At 42.2% G+C, this 22,288-nt stretch overlaps 1 protein-coding gene across 1 annotated transcript; it reads right to left on the reverse strand.

The window, feature by feature from the left end:
- Positions 1 to 7,919: 7,919 nt before the first annotated feature.
- fezf2 (FEZ family zinc finger 2) lies at positions 7,920 to 13,366 on the reverse strand. The gene is made up of 4 exons (XM_078247552.1): positions 12,596 to 13,366; positions 11,842 to 11,976; positions 11,576 to 11,708; positions 7,920 to 8,170 (listed from the first exon to the last, which is right to left on the reverse strand). The coding sequence occupies exons 1-4, from the start codon at positions 13,364 to 13,366 to the stop codon at positions 7,920 to 7,922; spliced, it is 1,290 nt and encodes a 429-aa protein (XP_078103678.1).
- Positions 13,367 to 22,288: the final 8,922 nt, after the last annotated feature.

Consider the following 22,288-nt stretch of genomic DNA (forward strand, 5'->3'; position numbering starts at 1 on the left):
TCACACTTTTGCCTGTGCCCACAATAAACTCAGTAACAATCTGGACACAAGCATGATCTTATTTTAGAGCTCTAAATGGTTAAGTAGAACATGCATGCGTGAGCAGTTGACCCATCAGTGGGTAAGTTGTCACATTGTATTTTTGAACACGCATTACTGCACTTACAAGTACGATTGATTTAGACACATTTTGAACATCTGTGTTTCAATAGTCTATATCCACGACGTTCCACTTCCGGGATTGCTCCATTGCCACCGGAAATTCCGCCGGATGTCGCTCTTTTTCGGCCGGATGTCCGTTACCTTCCTCTTCCTTTGTGTAGGCGTTCTAAACTCCGCTATTTACTAGGAAGGTCGACAGAAGTGACGTCATGAAGGAACTCATAACAAGAAACAGATAAGCGATGAAAGCTATAGTGCGTAGTTTCTGTCGCCCCCATGAGGAATTCTAAGTAATGACAACAACACTGTCGGCGCGTCCACATGATACAAGCCTTCCGTGATCGGTCACCCCCACCACACACTTTTTATGCTTCGCAGAAGTAACCTGTGTTATTTTAAATTAATTGTTGAAAAATCATCCACGTGGAACTTACGTTTTTTAACAGTGGAAACACATTTTTTTGCTGGTAAAACAGGACCTCACACAACCGTGTGACAAATGATCATGGTGTAGTGATCTCAGCATCATGTATTGTGTATTTGTATTGTGAGTTGTATTTAGTCCGAGGGTGGTCTTTTAATTGTGTGAGCGAGCAGAGTGGTTCATCATTAACATGGCGGCCTAAAGTAAAGGAGGAGAGGACATTTCCCAGCAGGGCCAGGTCAGGTCAAAAGGATTAGCCATGGCACCGGACATCCCCAAATCAACTGATCCTCGGTTACAATGACACACTGATTTAATGCCACTAGAAAAGAGCTGAGTGCAGCCAGAGCGTGATGGAGAAAATGGCTTATTGGTTTGCAGAAGTAGATGATCAAATTAATTTGCCTTTAATTAGCTGGACAAAGAGATGCATATCTGAATACAATGTGTTATGAGTGTGTTGATTTGTCTTGTCTGAGCCGACAGCATGGGCATAATTTAATCCCTTTTTTTTTTTTTTTTTTACTGATAAATAGGACAATAATAGTGTCCAATAGTGAATAGTCCACCCCAAATAGTTACTGAGTCTGTTCATCACTCTGTACACCTAATATCTGCTTGCTATATGATTGCATATCTATAATACATTTAAACATGTTTTTGTTACTTTCAATATGCAAATATGGTCCCACTATGTTAATGTTTAATATATGTGCTCTTTACAAAACACTGTGATTTTTTTTTCTAACTATGAAAATAATGAAGAAAAAAATGAAATGGGATAAAATGCACAAAGGATGGATGGATGGATGGATGGATGGATGGAAGGATGCAAAGGATGGATGGATGGATGGATGGAAGGATGGAGAGATGGATGGAGAGATGGATGGATGGATGGATGGATGGATGGATGGATGGAAGGATGGATGGATGGATGGAAGGATGGAGAGATGGATGGAGAGATGGATGGATGGATGGATGGATCGAGGTCAGAGAGTGGAGTCTGACAACAGATCAGTGATGAGAGCTCCCTCCTTGCTCCATTCCCAGCAGCCCAGTCCTTCCCCTCCCTGCACCCCACCGGCCCTCCACATGCCAAGGCAAGCAAGCAGGCAGGCAGGCCCATCCCCGGAACGAGCTGCTCGCCGCTGTCTTGAAGACATCCTGATGAGGTTTTGGTGGAGATAGGCGCGGGGTTCACTGTGTAAAAGAATCTAAATGAGGTGCGAGTGAATGCTGTTCCATTTGAATATGTGTGTTAGGCTGCTTGTTGAGTGGCTCATTTCAATGCATCACACCCTGGATTCCTCAGTGCTGCCGGGCCCTGACACATTTAGGCCTTTCTGGTTATGCTTTTTAGTCAAATCAGGGTCAATGACAGCAGTTTCTTTAATAAACATAATGTCAAATGTGCTTATAGTAAATGTAACATAATTGCATCTCAACACGTCTAAATTCCATTGTTGGCCGTTCCATTCTCCACCCTTTCAACTGGCTCTCATTTGAAACAGGAATAGAGCCAAAGAGTGAAGAGAAGCCACTGCTCATTAACCCCTCAGCCCTTTACAATGAATCCTGGAGGTTCATTGTGCCTAAGGGCCAGTGCTCCCCTAACGAGGCCTGGTCGGTGGGGGTGGGGCTTCTCTATCACCAGAGCCAGTCCAAGCCTTTTAGGATCCTAAGCACAAATGTTTCTCCATATTAACTTTGCACATTGTACTTTGGCAGAAAACAAGCAAATAAATGAAAACTGATGGACAAAAACTGTGTAACTTCATATTTTTCTTTTTACCATTTGCTCTTACAAAGTGCAAATCTAAAAATGGATGGAGATTATGTATGAAGACAATCATTGAACATCCTTAAATTCTCAAAATCTGTGTTTTGGACACAAAACATTCTCACTATTTTCAATTCAATTCAAAGGGGCTTTATTGGCATAAAAAAGCTTCAATAACAATGTTGCCAAAGCATCAAAAAATACAATGTGTCCAAATATTCGGACAGAATACAATAAACAGTAATATGACCAAAAAGCCAAAATGAATGAAAAGCAAATTTCACTGTCACAGCATTCCACCGCCAACATTACATTGCAGGGACGTTCTGCTCAATGTTATCCCTCGATGACATAACAACATTCTCAGAACACGTGTTGCACTCAGAATGTACAGTTATTCATAATCGTAACAATTAATAATATATGTGTAAACAATGTGAGAACATTCTGTAAAAATGTCTTCCAAACATTCACAGAATGTTAAAGGCAGATTATTACACTGTTGTAAAAAAATATATACAAATGCAGGATGCACAAACACCCTCAAAATTGAAACCCAAAGCTTTACCCTCTGACATTGTCACAAAACACTATTTGATTAAAAGAATATATCCACATATTTACATGAAGTCAACTGTAACACCTGAGCACTATAGGCTACATGTTGCCGTTATGTAAGAAAGTGTGTGAAATCACAGAAGTTTAGCAAGTATTGAATAGCCTAAATGGTAGAAATAAATAGCTAAAAGTGATGACTAAACACTTACATATTAAATAATTAGCTGAACGTTAAAATAGCCAATAGTTGAAATAGTTGGCTAACGGTTGAAATAGTTAACAGAAATGGAGTAGTAGCCCAGTAAGCTAGTAATAGTAGGCTACGATTGTTGACTAAGCCGACTTAGTCAACAAATATATAAAAAAGCAGAAAGGTTGGAACTATAGGCAATGTTATCAGATGTGGGAACCATTGCTGTAATGTTATCAGATGTTTTAGGAACCATTGCTGTAATGTTATCAGATGTTTTAGGAACCATTGCTGTAATGTTATCAGATGTTGTGGGAACCATTGCTGTAGGTAATGGTATCAGATGTTGTGGGAACCATTGCTGTAGGTAATGGTATCAGATGTTGTGGGAACGTTCTGTCTGCTGGCTGCAGTGACACCAACTGCCACCCCTCCACCCTCCTCTAAAGAATAAAAGCTGCTGCTAGCGCGGGACGCTTTAATTGGAATTTCATGTGGGCTAAAGTGAGGGGAAACTGATGTAAGTTAACATTTGGTAGACTTAATTGGTCCCTTTCTCTCCCTCCTCCTCCATCGGGCACTTATGGGCCGCTGCTGAAGCTTCCTGCTAATCTCCCATTTACAATCAATTCAATCGGCCAGACAAAAGTCCGCCTCTCTGCTTTCTTCTCTTCCCGTCTCAAACGAGCTCCTTTGTGGACCGTAAATTGCATGAATCCCCAGTGATCCCTCGGTGGCGCAGAGAGCAAGAGAAAGATGTCCTCATGTTGTTGACAGCCGATTAGCGCGCGCGCGCTCCCGCCGCCTCTAATCTCCTCCGCATGCATGCGCGCGCCTTAATTAATGCTCCCGCTCGTCAATTAACGTGTTTGTGGATACTGAGGCGGTTGCTCAGATGTTGTAGAGGTGCGTAGAGGGAGAGGGGGGGGGGGGGGTGCAGAAAAAAGGACAACCTGCTCGCCTTTGGGTTGTTTACTGCTCTGACATGGTTGTCCATGCCCGCAGCCTGACGCACACGCACACGGCTGCCGTGTGTGTGTTTTTCTGTTTCTCACACATTGCGTTGGACGAAAAAACTTATACTAATTCAGATCATATTGTTTCCTCCGTGTCACGTGGATCACACTGACAACTCATTAGGCATACATGTTGCGTTTATGAAAATATGACGCAGACACAGAAGCTGTAGATTTATATTACGGACTGTCTGCCCCAGAGGAATGTGTGAAGATGGACAAGGTGTGTACACCACGGGCATGTCTTTGCTCTGGTTTCTGTTCATTTGGAGGTTTTAACGACCTGCAGGGGGACTGTATGCTACATTCTGCAAATACACACGTCTTTCACATGTTTTAAACCAAATTCTTATATGTTTGGGGGTGAAGGCTTAGGCTCTCCCACCTAGGCCATTTGTATTTCTTCAACAAAATGATAAGCCTATGAAACAGCATACACCATTGCGTAAGGAGATAACATTGACAACATTATTATTTTTAGATTGTGGCATTGTTTTGGCATTTCGCATTTCGTTTTATTTTTTATTTTTTGGAATGTGGACACGTGGGACATTACCTGAAAGTGAGCATTTCTATGCAATTTAAAGGAATATAGAAAAGATGATACATATATACTTTAGACAATTGAATAGGCGAGGGTTACATCTCAAGGCCCCAGAGACTTATTTTAGACAAAAGCGCATGCATGCATCTCATGCCCATTCAGATCTCCTGATCACTTCCATCCAGTGGAAACCCGATTCCCAAATTATTACATTTAAAACAGCTTAATTGCAGCGTCATGTAGCCATACTGACTTCCCAAAGAGGTGTTAGGCTTTTGTTAACTATGGAAGTTAAAATCATTATCGGAGCTACAATAACGCGCTGATATCGCCAGGGAAAAGCCCCTTTTAACCGTATAGCCAACATTTTCTCTTCATCTCAGGCGGCGGGTGCAGACTGATGAAACAGGTGAGTAGGGCATCCATGTGGCAATATTAGCCCATGCTGCCGGGGCTTCTGCGGGCCTGGCGCGGCGGGGCCCGGCTCGGCGCTAATTGGCTGTTAATAGAAAGAGCGGCGTTTGGGAGCACGGACGTGCCTCTCCACAGAATGTGTGCAGGGATAATATTGTTCCAGGAGCCGTGAGGAGAATAACGTATGCTCTATTAACACGGAGGCCCAGACGAGGAGCTGCGGCCTGAGTGCTCCATTATCTCCGGCTCCGGATGCGCCCCGACACCCCACCCCCCAGCCGTTTAGCTGCTTAATGTAATTCGCTTTCAAGGGCCCATGTTATCTCTGATCATTTGCGCCACTACGCCACAAGTCAAGTGTAAATGCTCCATTATAAAGATCGTGTCTGTCAATAAATGGTGAAGCGAAGTGGCTGCAGCGCATACAGCACAGGCACACTGAGTCTATATGTGGATATCTAACAACACTTCCTTAAGAAAACACACAGAGCACAAAGTTTAGCAGACAGATGTCTCTACCGTAATATAGGCTGAATGATGTTGTCACTGAGCCACACTGAGGGCAGCATCATATCACAGTCACTGTTTGCTGTCCGCTCCACAATGTCAACCCTTCATCAGGACCAACACAGAACAGTAGGGGTTCCCAAAAAGGAAACTTTGCCAACATCTGTTTCATCTTCAAAGAAACATTTCTCAGTTTGTTCATCTCACTTCAATTGTATTGCTGCAAAATGGGATTGTCAAGCAGACAAACTGACCAACACGTATATAATAAAAGATCGATACTTGGCATCGGTGTATCGCGATATTGCCACGGAAAATATCGCGATACTATGCTGTATCGATTTTTTTTCCCCACCCATACTGAAAACCCATCTGTTCAGACTGCACCATGTCCTATCAAATACAAAATCAAATAGAAATGTCCCTATCTATTATGTCTCTAATGGATCAGCAGACTGGATGAAGTACTCAACATGTAGCCACACGGTTGAATACATTTTTATATGTTTTATATTATGTTTATAAGTGTCAGCTACATAAATGTTATGCAATTCATCACCTTGCTGATATTGTCATTCACCCTGAAATTTTTGTTTTTATGAAATATGTATTAAAGCTATAGTGCGTAGTTTCTATCGCCCCCATAAGGATTTCTAAGTAAGGACAACAACACTGTCGGCGCGTCCACATGATACAAGCCTTCCGTGATCGCGCACCGCCCCACCCTCCCCTGTCCTCCTCCACACAGTTGCTAGTAGCCAAGGAGGACACGGAGGACTAAAAAAACATGATGGACTCTTCAGAAGAGGTAATTATCTTCTGAGCATAGCCATGCTGAGAAACACAGAGAGAGTTGTGTGGAGCTGACGGTCTTATTTAGCTTTGTAGCAACTCATTTGGCAATGGTTTGAATGTAACGGACGTTCATTAATATCAAAAAGTTACGGACTAAAGCTTTAAGCAAGACTGTCCTGTTGAAGGTGTCATGTCATCTGGCATGTCTGGCATTCAGTAGATGATTGGTCTTGAGGTTTTACACACAGCAACACATCCAGGAAAATCCATCAAAACACAACAGAAAACATGAGCACATACAAGACGAAAACCAAGAAATGACATCTAAGAAATAAGAAAACAAAAAAATCACAACACCCAGCCGCTCACAATCGTTTTTTTTCAAATGTTTCGTTGATTTGTTTTGGTAATTTGCTATTGTGCATTTATTCTAATATGTTTCCTGACATGTTTAACTCTGAATATGTTTTTTTGTGTGTGTTTTGTAACGTAATGTAATGTTGCCATGTCTCGCAGCCCTCAGCTAAAACCCCACACCTACTGTACATGTTTCTGAACTCATACAACGTTGATATTAGTTCATTGTTTTATTTCCAAATGCCTTCAAAAAAATGGAAACAACATGGCTCAAACATTCAGTTTTCATTATAAGTTATAACTTATTTATTCACATTAACAGTTTTTTTTCTGTGAAATACACAACATGGCAATGATTCACATTTTAAATAACATTTAGTTTATTTCCATAAGCTATTATTTACAGGTCCATCATGGAGACAGATCATTTCTCCCATGTTTGATGCTCGTAACGGGCAATGCAGGAAGAAGTTCAATCTGTGCAGAGACCAATCCCTATAACATCCCAACGCACAGTACGGGAGCTAGGGCTGTGCAATGACTTGAAAATGTTAATCGCGATTACAATTCCGGCTCCTAACGATCACAAAAAAATAGAGTGATCCAGAAAAACGATTATTTTGCACATTACGTTTTGCAAGTAAACTCTTATTTGGTCTTGTGTTCTGAATGTGGGAAATGTCACAGTTCAAGGTGTTTTCACTGTTCATTTGTTTAACTGAGTCACTGTTTCTGAACTTCAATAAACGCAACACCTTTCAGAAAGTCAATGAGTAATCGTGTTCAATAATCGTGATTTCAGTACCGACCAAAAATAATCGTGATTATGATGTTTTCCATTATTGAGCAGCCCTAATGGGAGCCAGCCAATGAGAGGTGCTCCGGTCTGTTCTGTATTCCCTTTACAGTGTCCCTGCTGGGACCCCTGGACAGCATCTGAAACCCTACAGGATTACCACACTTCTTTTTAAAGGGATTATTTCCAATTGTATTGGACTACCCCATTCTGCACCTTCTCTCTGGCCTTTCAAAACAAAACTGTTCAACATGGCCACAAATGCAGAGCTATAAGCCAGTCTTTTTTTTTTTTTTTTTTTGAGGGCCAACAGTCCCAGGCAGATTATTATTGAAATGCATTTTTTTGGGGGGAAGGGAAAATGCGGCAGCGCGCCTCAGCTCTGCGGCTCTCTGGAGGCGTTTGTGGCTGGCGAGAAGACGCTGTCGTGCAGCTTCCGGATGTGTTTCTTCAGGTCAAAGTTGCGGCAGAAGCCCTTGCCACAGGTGGCGCAGGTGAAGGGCTTCTTGTCGTTGTGCGTGTGCATGTGGAAGGTGAGGTTGTACACCTGGTGGAAGGCCTTGTTGCAGATGGAGCACTTGTACTGCTTCTCGCCGCTGTGCGTCAGCTTGTGGTTCTTGTAGTTTCCTGGGCGATGACAAAAACAAAAAAAAGGAACAATGAACACCATGGGCTTACATTTCGTCTAACAGCAGGGGGGGGCATACAATAAACCAGCCAGCCAGCCAGACGCTAAATTAGTAAAATGTAACAACTTAATGTTTCATTCACACGCTCTTGTCACAGCCTACATGCATGAGAGGGAGTAAGGATGTGAACATTAAACAGAAACACAACTCAAAAACATGGCCGCAATTTGGTATTCATTAGAGGTTATTACTAAGATTTTGACATGAAATAGCCATTTAGGTAGTGCATTTTTATTCGCCACGTGTATATACGTATAGTACATTCTTTCATTTGTATTTTTTTAATCTTTAGTTTTGAATAGTAGTTGTTCTTGTCTTCTATCCTATTTCTAATTGCTTGTATATTCTGTAGGTGTGCTGTGTGTCTTATATTTTGCTGCTGTAGCACTGAAATTTCCCAATTTGGGATCAATATAGTCTATTTTATTTGATCTAATCTAATTTGAATAAAGGCCTCTTTAATTTTTTTGCATGAAGAGCGCCTTGGACCATTTTTTCCTCCTTTGAACGTTTGTGTTCCCCTTCCAAAAAGCACCTTCATTATTTGTTTGAACTTCCAACAGCAAATCTTCAGATTGAAGAAACTAGAACCACCTGTTTGCTATTTTATTTTTTATTTTTTTAACACTTATCAAACCAGGAGCTCATCCTTTCAGCAGTTTCACAGTGTGAATGCCATCACATCAAACTGGCGCCACTTCCTGTGACTTCAAGTGAAAATGACATACCATAACATACGGCCGACATGTTTCTGTTGGGAAAAAACGGGCTGGAATTAGGACGCGAGTTTGACCGAACATAACCTCAGGTTTATTATCTCTGCAAGATAAATCACACATGGTTAACGTGTGATCAATACAAAATAATAACTACGCCGCCATGCGATGAAAAAAGAATGACAACAAAATAAAACACGTCCTTCCGTAGAATTATAAAAAGTTATAAAGCTGTAAATCCTTGGAACCATTAAAACCATCTGGATTATTTCAAAGGAATCCAGTTAATTCCACCTGTAAACATCGCTGTTCCCTGACTTTTTATAAAAACAAAGCACAGGCCTATAGGCCTAGTAAATGATGCCACTTGATTCAAGAACATATGAAAAACAAATGAAGCTGCACAACTGCCTGTAACAATTATACATTAGCTAAGGTCCTAAGTGGCAATTGGAGTGGCAGCAGCTCAGTCCGTAGGGAGTTGTGTTGGGTCGCTGGAGTACGGAGTGTGTGTTCTGGTAGCCTGAGAGATACCAGTTCACCTCCTGGGCACTGCCAAGGTGTTCTTGAGCAAAGCACCCCCAAACCGCTCAAGGCGCCTGTCCAGCAGTCGCAGCCCCCCCACCCTGACAGCTCTCCATTAGTGCATAGGACCTGAGCGTGTGTGTGTGTGTGTGTGTGTGTGTGTGTGTGTATTTCAGGCCTGTGTGAAGTGTGTAATAACAACAGAGTGTAAATTGTAATTTCCCCACTGGGGATTAATAAAAAGTATAAATGAAATAAAATAAATTAAGTGGTAATTACATTATCTGGGTCACATGACAGTGATATATAACTAAAAATGTATCCTGGGATTTATTCAAAACTTTATTTGCTTATAAAGTGATACATGATATAAACATATCACAGCTATATATATATATATATATATATATATATATATATATATATATATATATATATATATGTGTATGTAGTGTGTGTGTGTGTGTGTGTGTGTGTGTGTGTGTGTGTGTGTGTGTGTGTATCTTCCAGTCCACCATGCACCTTGTCTCCTGGGTCAAAATTGTAAATGAACACTCCCCACTCCACCGCCATTTGGCTGGTGGACAAGATAGGACCTAATTTTTGAGTTAAAAAAAGCAGAGAATAGGAATTATTTGGATTTAAGAGTAGCCTATCTCCCTGAGGAACATATGTTGAGTGGATAATCACAGACACAGACGGTAAAAAAAAAAATCTCTGAAAAACGGGTCAAATGTGACCCGAGGACAACATGAGGGTTAAAGGAGGGTTGCAGAAAAGCAAGAGGGGAAAGTGAGACACGGCCGCACTTTACTGGGAACCAGAAGAGAGAGAGAGAGAGAGAGAGAGAGAGAGAGAGAGAGAGAGAGAGAGAGAGAGAGAGAGAAAAGAGAGGATGGGGGAGGCCTGTTCCTCTCCTCTGCTCTGCCCCAGCCTTCATTAATCCCGGCTTTGTACGTCCAAGTCAAGAAGTTGTCAAACTTAGTCAAAATCAAGCGCAGCGACACAACTCAACAGAAGAGGAAAAAGTCCCCTGATTCCCCGCTCCGCCGGGGTCTAAGCAGCTGACCCGGAGCAAAGCCGCCGTCCTGAATCATGCCGGGAGAATTAGTCCGGGGAAAGTGACATGTCCTGTTCCCCCTGACCGCACCACTCATTACACTATCACACATAAACTCCGATCAGCAGCATATGGCGCTGCTCTCATATTCATATTTATTCCAACATACAGCGGACACACTGAGGATTCCTCCACAGAGACCAAACAGCTGTCATTGTTAGGGGGGGCCCGGTTTACTCCTGACTAATTAAAGTCAAAGTGAAAGTAGCCTACTGCACATAATAACCCTTTTTATTATTATTATTATTATGATTAACAGATTTTATTTTCATGATAACCTATTTTTATTTTTTATTTTAAATCCGACCTATGAATACATACAACTACAGCAAGAACATAAAAAATAATGTCCACCAGCAGCAACATTATTGTGTAACAGACGAGAAAAAAAAAAAAAAAAACACCCCCCCAACCGGACCACAGTGCAGGAATTCTCATATTTAATGGGACATTTTTTTTTTTTGATCTCGTACGGAGTCCTGACAGTCTTATTTTTTTTATGAATAGAACAGTGAGATTAGTTCACCTGTTCACAGAGCAGGCCTCTTCTACAGCCCGCCACTGTCTTTAAACAGAGAGATGATCAATAACAGATGTCGAGAAAAAGAACGCTTGCATCTTGAAAACAAGTTCGTTATTATTGGAAACAGATTCAATCGTTTTACCAAACCTGGAGTTTTTTTTATTTTTTTTATTTCTTTTAGAGAAGACATTTTAGGACGCAACATGCACAGACAAAATAAAGATTCCATTTGATTTGCTTTGTACAGGCCTGCACGCGCTTTGGAGCACCGACATATTCTCTGGAATATCTGAACCATGTCACTAAAGACATACCGTATTGAAATAAAAGCTTTAAAAAAAATTAAAAAAAATTAAAAATAAAGCCTGCACTGTGAAAAAGGTGTCAGGAGGGTTCGGAATAAGCCTGTAACAGACTCATGCAGAGCGTTTTGGAGACGGGATCAGGGCGGAGGGTTACCTTTCTGGTGGAAACCTTTCCCGCAGAACTCACAGACGAAAGGCTTGTACCCGGCGTGGATCCGCACGTGCGTGTTGAGCGTGGAGCTTCTGTTGAACGCCTTCCCACACTGGTTACATTTATGAGGCTTTTCCTGAACCGGAAACAAGAAGGGAAAACGATTCAAACTAAAAGAAGAAAAAAAAAATCAACTCAAATGTGGAATTTCAAAACGGCAGAAATTGATTAAGAAACAAGTGCGCGCGTGTGCGCGCGTGTGTGTGTACCTGTGTGTGGATGATCTTGTGTCTGCACAGCGTGCTGGCCTGCCGGAAGCCTTTCCCGCACACCTTGCAGACGAAGGGCCGGGCCCCGGTGTGCACCGGCATGTGTCTGGTCAGGTTGTAATGCGCGTTAAAAACCTAAGAGGATACAAAAAACAAAAACAACAAAAAAAACAGGGTATTATTCACAATTATTTAGAACAACAACACGGGCGACTTTAGAAATCTGCTGGCGTCAAACGATCTCAGTTAGATCCTCTGGAATTTATTGTGCTCCCTGCCTGTAATAATTCGTTGTTTTTCTCGGGATTTAGCCTCTTTCCCCCCCCCCCCTAAATGTTATATAGGCTAATTATATGTAGGCTATGTGTTCTTTTTTTCTGTATTTATTGTTTGTTTATTTCAAAATAATGTTTAAATGTGTTTTAAAGTATGCACCATCAACCGAAGCAAATTCCTGGTAATGTCTACTTCCCTGCGCAATAAATCTTTTTTTTTTTTTTTTCTGATTTTGATTCTGATTTTAAGGATACATTTTCTTTTTCAGGGAAAACATTTAGCTTTATTTTTCAATTTTTGTTTGGTCAATAATAGCCTAATATTTAATAACACTTTAAAAAGTGTGGAATTTAAATACAATTCTAATCTTAAAATGTAAATGTAAACCCACCATAGGCCTATCTATATATATATATATATATATATATATATATATAGCCTAGCTATAGTAGACACTCAAAAAAACAAAACCACGTACCTTTCCACACACTTCACACGTGAAGTTTTTGGGTTTTCCGTCTGCGCCGCTGCCGCCGCTGACTTTGCTGTGTGTCTTGCCGCTCTTCTCGGGGCTCAGGCCGTGACTCTCCTTCACTATCTGGTCCAGCTGCCCCGGCAGATGCTCCTTGTGCGGGTACTGGGGCGTGGGCAGCTTTTCGGCACCCACCCCGGCTAGCTTTGCGTTCTCCAGCAGCAAGAGTCTGTGGTGCGCCGACAGAGAAGCGTGGGCCTGCGGGCTGGAGAACCAGTGTCCGGCCAGCAGCTCCGGCTGCTGCTGGTAAGCAGAGTCCAGGTAGTTGAGATAGTAGAGCGAACCGCCGCCGCCGCCGCCGCCGCCGCCGACGCCGCTGGGCACGGCCACGGCCTGCTGGATCACCTGCGGCTTCACCACCCGGCTCGGCTGCTTCACGCCCGCCTCTGCCTTTGCGCACATGCCGCAGCTGGCTTTGCAAGGAGCGGCCGCAGAGCCGCAGAAAGTCCCCCGGAAACTGGCTCTCCACAGCTCCGAGTAGTTCATTAGCGCCTTGGCTTGCAGGTCGTAGCTGAAGGGCTGCAGCGGGATCATGCAGGGGATCGGGGAGCAGAGCCCCAGCAGCTTCCTCCCCTCCGGCCGCTCCTCTCCGCCGCCCCTCGGCTCCGAGCCCTTGGACATGATCCGGTCTATGGAGAAGGCGAGGCTCTTTGGGGCCGCGGACGGCCCGGTCCTACCGCAGGACATCACCGTCTCCAGGGACGCAGAACTTGCCATTCTTGTTCTTGCAGTTTGTTGTTGTTGTTGTTGTTCTGTTTTAGTTTGCAGGAGAGCAGAAGTTCCTCCAGTCCGCCCCGCTCCTCCAGCTAACCCTAACCCTCGCTCCGCTCCTCTCACTCCGCTGGTCCCCCGGTACAGCACGCAGCAGCGCTCATCACTTTAATAAGCACCTTGCTGTCACGGTGTCACGCATTTGCATTCAAATGGCCATCCCCCGCTGCAACAATAGCATCCAGGGGTGATGGATTAATGCTCATTAACTAGCGCACACAGAATTAACAGGACATTACAGGGCTCGTTAGGGAGAGGAAGATGAGCAAGAAGAAAAAGAAGAGGGGTAAAAAGAAAAAAAAGAAAAAAAAAGAAAAAAAAGAAAAAAAATAGACAGAAAATAGATGGAGCTGCTGGAGAAGTCGAGCGCATGGATTTGAGTCTGTGTTGGAGTTTACCTCCGGAGTGGTCGGATGGGTGCGATGCTCTGTGTCACATGTTGGCAGCGCCCGCCCGCCCACCCGCCCCAAACACATCTCTCTGTGACGTCAGTGGGCCTGGCATCCCGACTCTCCGCTGGGTGACAGGGAGACGCAGCCCTCAGAAACACCTTGGACTATAGAGGGCTTTGAGTTCTGAGTTTGAAGTCAGAAATCTGAGATTCAAGTCAGAATTCATAGTTTTCTACTTCTTATTCTTCTTCGTCTTTAAATAAAAAAAAAAATCGTGAGGATTCTGGGTTCAAGTCAGAATTCTGACGTTTTTTGTTTTTTTTTCCAGAATTCTGAGAGAGACATTTTGTTTAGGGTTGGGACAGGTGTTGTTGAAACATGTGTAATTGCTTTGTAAAATGAATAAAAAACGTCGTTTTAAAGAAGAAGAAAACAGGTGTGAGATCATCTGACTTTAAACTCAGAACTCCAAATGTTTCACATGTGGCCCTGATCCTCTTCCGTACATCTACATAATATATGACATCGGCTACATATCAAACCATTTCCCTCAAGAAAAAAAAAAAAAATATGATGATCATAATTGTGTTGTGGTCATTAAACACGCATTGAAAACAAGTTATATAAATCCTCCTGCTTTCATTTGGTTAACAACACAGACACAGTAATCTTTTTTTTTTTCACTTTGGGATTTTTTTTTTTTTTTTTTTCTTCCTCCAGGAGAAAGCTGCTAATCCTCGGAGATGGGTTCCCTCCTTTTCCACGCCGGCTTATATACTTACTTACTTATTTGTATAAATTCGAGGACGTCCAATTTCCACCTGTTTAAGAGCACAGACTCCCTTTGGATCCCATTAAACGTTGTTCCTCCTTCCCTCTATTCAAAAGAAGCAATTTTCCAGAGCGATTCAAGGCTCAACTCAACGAAGGGAGGAAAACACACACACACACACACACACACACACACACACACACACACACACACACACACACACACACACACACACAAAAAAAAAACACACACAAGCTCTTTCACTTTTAGCCACTAAAGCACTGCGTGAACCTGGTTTTGTGTTGTTTTTTTTGTTTTTTTCTTCTTCTTCTTCCTGAAATAGAGGGACGGATTAAAGAGGGAGAGCGAGAGGAGGAGGGGGGGACGGTGGGGGGGGAGAAAAGACTTAGCTTGGGCAGAAAGGACAAATGAAAAGAGCGGCTCTAAAGAGGCATACAAGAAGTTTGCTGGAATCCGCAGTGCTGAGTGGGAGTTACAACAAGAGCCGTGTTGGATTCATGTGTTTGCAGGCCATTTTACCTGAGGCACTACGAACCAGTTAGAGGGAGTGGGGGTGTTAAAGAAGCTCACCCAGTTGACATTTTTAAATCTAGATTGAAACCTCGCCTCTACTCATCAGAAATCAGAATCAGAAAAAAGGTTTTATTGCCACAATAAGACACACTTCTGTGGATTTGGTGAAAGCTGCATACATAATACTAATTAATATTACTTCAAACCTCTTTATTACTGATGTGTGTCTATCCTACTGTCTACTTTATTCCCTTATAATGCCCATATTTAATGCTGTCGTTATCCTTGCTATAGTACTGCTATAGTTTTTTATATTACCATGTCTACATTATTCTCTTATATTGTCCATATTTAATGCTGGTCTCTAGACTTTATATTATATATTTATCGGACTTATTTGCACTACCACCATGACAAACACTCTCATAGAGCACCTTACCATGCATACTGACTCACAGGGTCAGTCCCCATATACGTACATCCCTTAGTACATTCATGGGGATTTTTTCTTTTTTCTTTTATTGTCCATATTATTCATGTGCATTTTATGATGTATGTGTATGTTGTGTGTGATGTCTTTAAGCTACTGGGACCTTGAATTTCCCCTTGGGGATCAATGAAGTATCTATCTTTAATTTAGACTTTATTTAACTGCAAAGAAAGTTACAATGTTTTCACACACACAGGCCTGGAATACACACATTATCAGTACCTATACATGCGCTAATGGTGAGCTGTCAGAGTGGGAGGGGGCTGCAGCTGATGGACAGGCACCCTGAGCATTTCAGACATTTTAGACAAGATATAGATATAGATATGTCATCGTTTTCAAAGTGTCTTTATCAGAAATGTGGATTTATTATAACCACATTGCCCCCAAAAAATAACCAAATGAAGTTGGCTAGAAGCCTAGGTTTAACCCAGACTTGGTTGGTATGGTATTTATGTATATTATATTTATGCTTTATGTCGATAAACAGGCAGACCAAGGAAGACGACAGGTGTGGTTATGTGCTGCCATTAAAACAACTGACATGGTTTCAAAGCTGACTAAACTTTGACATATCTGTGATCATCCACTAACAAACGTTCCTCTGATCTGAACTATTAGTCAAAATCATTCATTTTATTTTTTGAGTCAAATATTATGTATCATTTTATATAAATGAGGTTTCTTGACCCTGATTTCCAAAAAAAAGAAGAGTCAAACTGGTGGTAATAGGTTGGAATGAAGTTGGCTAAGAAGGTGTAACACATGATCATTTATACTTTATTTTATGCTCTGTAAACGGGCGAAACAGAGGAGGGGAAACTGGTGCACAGCCGACGGGAAGACAATACCAGGGTTAAACCATGCTGTCGCAAATGTCCACGTCAGGTTTTCATCACCACTTCACCAAACAATACGGAAATACGGCGCAGCGTTTGGGTTCACATGCATTTGCAGGTTTAAAAAAGCAAAAACAACTGAACCAAAAAAGTATTGTTCCCCCCTGTCTAATAGACGCTTCATATAAAGGGTGTATAAGTGGTAACTAACGGCTTAAATCATGTACCTGTTTTACAGACCAGTCAGGAGCCAAGAACAACTACTTTTGGGAGGGCCGCTATACCAATATATCAATATTTTATCGATATCGTCGATATCGTTTTATTGTCTTAGATTTTGGCTATCGCAATAACGTGATGTGGCTTGTTGTCTTTTCGTGGTTTTAAAGGCTGCATTACAGTGAGGTGATGTCATTTTCTTAACTCGTCAGAGTATTCTAGCTGGGTGGTTAGTCTGTGGGGAGTTGGGTTGGGAACTGTAGGGTTGCTGGTTCAAGTCCCCTGTATGGACCAAAGTACAGAGTGTGAACTGGTAGCAGGAGAGATGCCAGTTCACCTCCTGGGCATTGTCAAGGTGCTCTTGAGCAAGGCATTGTTCTTAGGTAAAAGCTGATTTGTCTGTCTGTGTTTTTATTTTTGTTTAGTTTTTATCTTTGACAATATACTGTTTGTTGGAGATAAAAAAAATAAAAATAAAATCAAGTGTCTGATAATTTAAGTCCTGATTCTGTTCTATTTGATTTATTTCAAGTTCTTGTACAGCTGTTTGTTTTAAGACTAGAAACACTGACGCATTGCCCAACTGTATTTTGTGGGAAGTGTTGAAAAGTGTAGTGAAACTAAGGTTTTGTGTTGGATATATCCTAGTTTGGAATGAATCTGCCTCCATCATGTTGAATCCCTGCAGACGGCCCATACTGTAGGTGGAGGAAGGTCATGATTTACCTCAGGCCCTACAGACTTAGTGCTATATTAGCCCAGCATGTCGCTGTCCTATAACACTAGTTTTTCTGTTAATAACCTTAAAAAACATCCCTACTCTGTTTTGTTTTACACCTGCATCCCAGCATGGAAGGATTAATGCCTGTTGTCTCGCTGCCACTCATATGTAAATAGGGCCCAAATACTCTAATTTGAGTTTATTCAGGCACAATTGCCAGCTCATCCACACAATAAACATTGATCCTATTGCTGTCACCCCGGCCCCTCCATTCAGCTCTAACAGCAATTAGCTCAAGCATTGATTTAAGGGACTCTTGCGTCTCGCCCTGCAGGCATGCTGGCTGCATGTGGCCAACCTTTTCCTCATTATGTTAGTGCTTTTTTTTTTGTTTTCAATTCTCTGTGGTTTTTTTTTCAACAATTATCCAACACCATTCGTGGATATCTAATCTGGAGCAAATGACAGATGTATTTGTAGTTTGAATCAAGAGTCTTCATTGACCCATCCACGGTAGACTCACAGTGTCTGGGGGGGCTCAGTCCTCCTTTTATCCATCCAGCAATTCCTTCAATCTTGTCCTTTTCAGGGTCACAGGAAAGCCCAGTCAGCATAGAAATGACAGCTATACCTATTAACACAGGGGTGTTACACTCAATTTCACTAAGGGCCACACTGGAAGTGAGAATCACAATAAGGGCCAGACATGTTTAGTTTATTAACATGCTTTTATTTAAGCGAAAAAAAATCGAATATCTTTGACTGTATTACTGCATGTCTCATATAGCTTCCTCGCTTAAAGTTTGGTCGACATAGAAACCCTGAAAAGGTCGGCAAAAAAGTTCCTTATCCATCACAGAATTTAACAAATCATGAAAAACAATGATTACATTTTTTAAAGCAGGCTACCACACAGCCGACTCACAGCAACCTGTTTCACCGCCTGAATATGAAAACTCTCTACTTCTGGGAGAATTTCTGAGTCTCAAAGTCGGCAAATCTGCCAAATTCTGCCTTGAATGTCACATAATTACAGTGCGAAAAACAGTTTCCTGTCTTTTTGGTTTGGTGTGCAACTAGTCGAGCCAAAATTGAATGTGAACCTAAATTGATATGCGGGCCATATCAAAATTTGGGAGGGGCCGGATATGGCCTCCGAGCCGTGAGTTTGACATGTGCATTGGGAGCATGACTGACCAGGTTATAAAATACTGTTTTTTTAAAACAATAAATCTAAAGACAGGCTTTTGGGAGGGATACCAGAAAACAGGATAAACGAGTCCTCCAAACCATACAACGATGTGAGTCATTTGTTCCTCCCTTTTAACACGACCCACAGGAGCGTTTCATTAATAAGCGCCCCTAGCGTTGGTGGAAACACAACCTTATATCTACCACAGAACGTAAAGGTCAAGGTTTCTTTAACGTTGGGAAAATGTCGCAGATTGGTTATGTTTAGGCACCAAAACTACTAAGTTAAGTTTAGGTGGGGGGGGCGCCAAGGAAAAAAGGTTGGGTTCCCAACCTTTTTTCCTTGGCGCCCCTCCTACTTATGTCTAAGAAAAGCTGAGCCCCCCCCCCCAGAAACCAAAGTTGAGGTAACTCTCGAGATAGAGCCTTACTTTCTTTTTTGATACAGAGCAGTTATCAGTACTTTTACGTTTCTCCGCTATGTTTCATTCATAAAATAGTGAAAATAGGTAAAACGAGGATGATAGCAGCTAGCAGCTGACCTGATGACAGCAAGGGTCCCAGGTTAAGAGGTCCCAGAGGTTTGGCCTACTAAGTAGCCTGCCTACAATTTTAAGCGAGAACAAAAATATATAGTTTTTATACAGACTTTTGTATAATTTATATATTCTAGTGTATTATCATGATTTGTTTAACATGTGCAAATATTTTTTTTTTACCTCAACCTCAAACCAGATCAAGACTTGCGCACCCCCTGTGATCTTTGCTGCCCCCCTGAGGGCTCCCCTGAACCCCAGGTTGGGAACCACTGATCTAGACAATGGTCCTGGAATTGTCAGTGTCAGGGTTTGGTGTGCTTTTGCTTTTCTTTTTTGTTTTCAGTAGGTTCAGTCAAACTGTTACAACCGAGAGTGGCAGAATACAGACGTTACAACCATTTATCCAAAAAGTATTTGTATTTCACTTGTCATTATGTATTTTTCGTGCTTGTGTTGGAGTAATGTTATTGACAATGACGCAGGTATTTTTTTGTTGGTTTGTCTGAAGTATGATGGACTCTTGCGTCTTTGCTATGCATCAAGGTCCAAAATGGAAGGACTTAATTATGTAACCCTTGGCATTTTCATTGTCGGCAGTGATTTAATGTCCTTAAAATCAACTAAACTAAATTAACATGTATAGCTATTTAGTTTAGTTTCTCCTAAACAAAAATGTATACCCTGTGGCAGCTGTACAAAGCTGTACAAACTGAACACATACCCCTCGTTGGGAATCATACCTGTAGACTGTACTAGTTCTGGGCATCAAAACTCAATTCCTTTTTGGTATCAACTGAAACATGACGCGTGCGTATGCCTACCAACAACTATAATACTGAAAGTCTATATTGAATGCCTGGTCAGAATTGCAGTCTCATTTACTTCTTTAGTAAGATATGTACTGATTAAATGATAATTTTGCCAACACTTTTGTTAAATGAAAAAAGGGGTTTTCGGAAAACATTTCACAAAGTATGGTTATTGGAAAAATAGTCTCACATTGCCAGACACACAGAAGGCTAGTCCACACAGCATTCCGGGAAAAACTTGCTTTGGTTAATTGGCATTTCTTTAAACCAATCACAATTGTCTTGGGCGGTGCTAAGCGCCGGATGGAGCTATGGTGCTGTTGCAAAAGGAAGTTGTTTTGGTGGAACGTGTACGTTCAAAAGTTGTTTTCGCCGTGCAACAGAAAACTCAGATTGGACAGATAGTCTAGCTAGCTGTCTGGATTTACCCTGCAGAGATCTGAGGAGCAGTTAACCATAGTTCTCAGAAATCCACCGGAGTTGAGAACGCCAACACAAAGAAAGAGGAAGGTGAGGGACATCTGGCCGAAATGAGGGACATCCGGCAGAATTTCCGGAAGTGGAATGTCGTGGATATAGACTATTGGAAAAAAGGATTGTTTTGGTACCTAGTAGCTATTAAAAAGTGATACCCAGCCCTACTAAAGCTACTACTCTGATGTTTGGATGTAGCAATGTGTTTGGAGCACCTTGGAAAAATCTAATCTCTCCATATATTCCTCAAAAGGTACAACAGGCTTCCATGTCAAGCTACTGCTCATGACATAACATGCTGATAATGTGGCCAACTGTAACCTCACACATTTCAGCACAGGAAATCACAGACAGTTGTCCTCACACTTTCCAACCGTGGTGACAACTTTCACTGATGTTAAACCTGAGGAAATGAAATGGAACTTGCGCCCCAGTGGGGTGATTCTCCCACGGAAAGTGCTCATTTAATCTTGCCAGCGTTACAGGACTTTCCCCCATGTTGTCTTTTCTAAAATATGAATGTCGTGAGAATGTGTTTTTTGACCGAGATTTTTGTCTGTTGTGTGTGGAACCTGCTGGATTAACACCTGGGTTAAACATCTGTGTTTGGCCCTTAGAGATGATGCCTGCAATGTTGTGTCTGGGCTTGAAAACATTGACAGACTGAGTGTATCATAGTGTGTGTAATAGTACGTGTCTATATAGGTGATGTTTTCATGGAAGGGCTTTGCACGCTAGTGGGCTCGCCAGCAGTTTCTCTTCAGTGACCACTGACAAGCAAAGAAAACAGTCTACCCCCTCCTACTATGGCTGCAGCTGATTGGACAAAAGCGTCAAGTGGGTCTGGCTGCTCCCGGATTTCAAAACCGACCATAATGGCGGCTCGTTTGGAATAAGATCTCTTGTTTCTACAAAATAGTTCACGAAACATTTTAAGCGAGAAAAAGGCTGCTGAATCTGTCTTTATTTCAGATCAACAGCGGTCAGTTCAAAAGATTTTTGTCAGCTTTTGAGAGGCGTCGAGCCGAGTCGCCCGCTCCTCATTTGCATGAAGTTGGCTGGATTCAACTTTATGCAAATGAGGAGCCGGTTATGGACTTTAAAGCCAGAGAGTGTAGTTCGCTTCCCAGGTGAAACTAAAGAGTTTCACCCAGTAAATGTGTGTTCCTTCGGAGTGTTTTAATCCAAACCACAATCTTTTTCCTAATCTTAACTAGTCATTTTGGTACCTAAGCTTAACTTTCGTCGCGGCAAAATGCTCATATTTTGTTGTCTAAATTTAACCGTAATCTCCTCCGAGACGAGTGGCAGCTCGCGGTGCTCTGTACCCGGCTCAAAGTCACCTATTTTCAGCTAAACACATCTACTAACTGCTGCTGATATGACCGAGCTGTAACAGAGGTCAGTAGCCTGCATCACGAAGCTCTGTAGCAGCTTAAACAACTAGCAATTCTAGCAACTCGGTGTCATAGAGCTCGTACCCAGCCGGCGTCACATGACCAGCTGGCGTGTCCTAGTTTTGTAGGATATCAAACGGTGGTTTTTGTTGCAGCACAAACTGTAAGTGCTGACTTCATGTCCAGTACTCAGTGTCTATTTGCTTCCTTCTTCTGTTCCGAAAGAAAAGGAAAAGTTTTTGGCGAGGGGTGCCAACGAAGAGGAAACGCTGGTGTGTCAAGGCGATGTGGCGTGTTTGTGCTGGGCAGCAGAACTGACTGTTTGACTGGATTCTTGCGTGAGTCTTTTTGTCAGCCTGAGTTTCCGTCCTGAAGCGCTGTGGAGGTTTTTTTTCAGCCTGTCATGTCTTCACCTGGTCCTCTGAACACCCCACCCCCCCAACCCCGCCAGCCCCAGCTGCCATGTGGCCTGTCACATTGCCACACACACA

The sequence above is a fragment of the Sander vitreus genome, chromosome 4, assembly GCF_031162955.1.
Source record: "Sander vitreus isolate 19-12246 chromosome 4, sanVit1, whole genome shotgun sequence".
Taxonomy (NCBI): domain Eukaryota; kingdom Metazoa; phylum Chordata; class Actinopteri; order Perciformes; family Percidae; genus Sander; species Sander vitreus.

Bases quoted from the DNA above. Each gene is read 5' to 3' on its own strand.
- fezf2 (XM_078247552.1), bottom strand. From the start codon at position 13,366: ATGGCAAGTTCTGCGTCCCTGGAGACGGTGATGTCCTGCGGTAGGACC. The intron at 11,977-12,595 runs GTACGTGGTTTT...GTATCCTCTTAG, and splicing joins CGTGTGAAGTGTGTGGAAAG to GTTTTTAACGCGCATTACAA. The intron at 11,709-11,841 runs GTACACACACAC...TTTCCGGTTCAG, and splicing joins ACAAGATCATCCACACACAG to GAAAAGCCTCATAAATGTAA.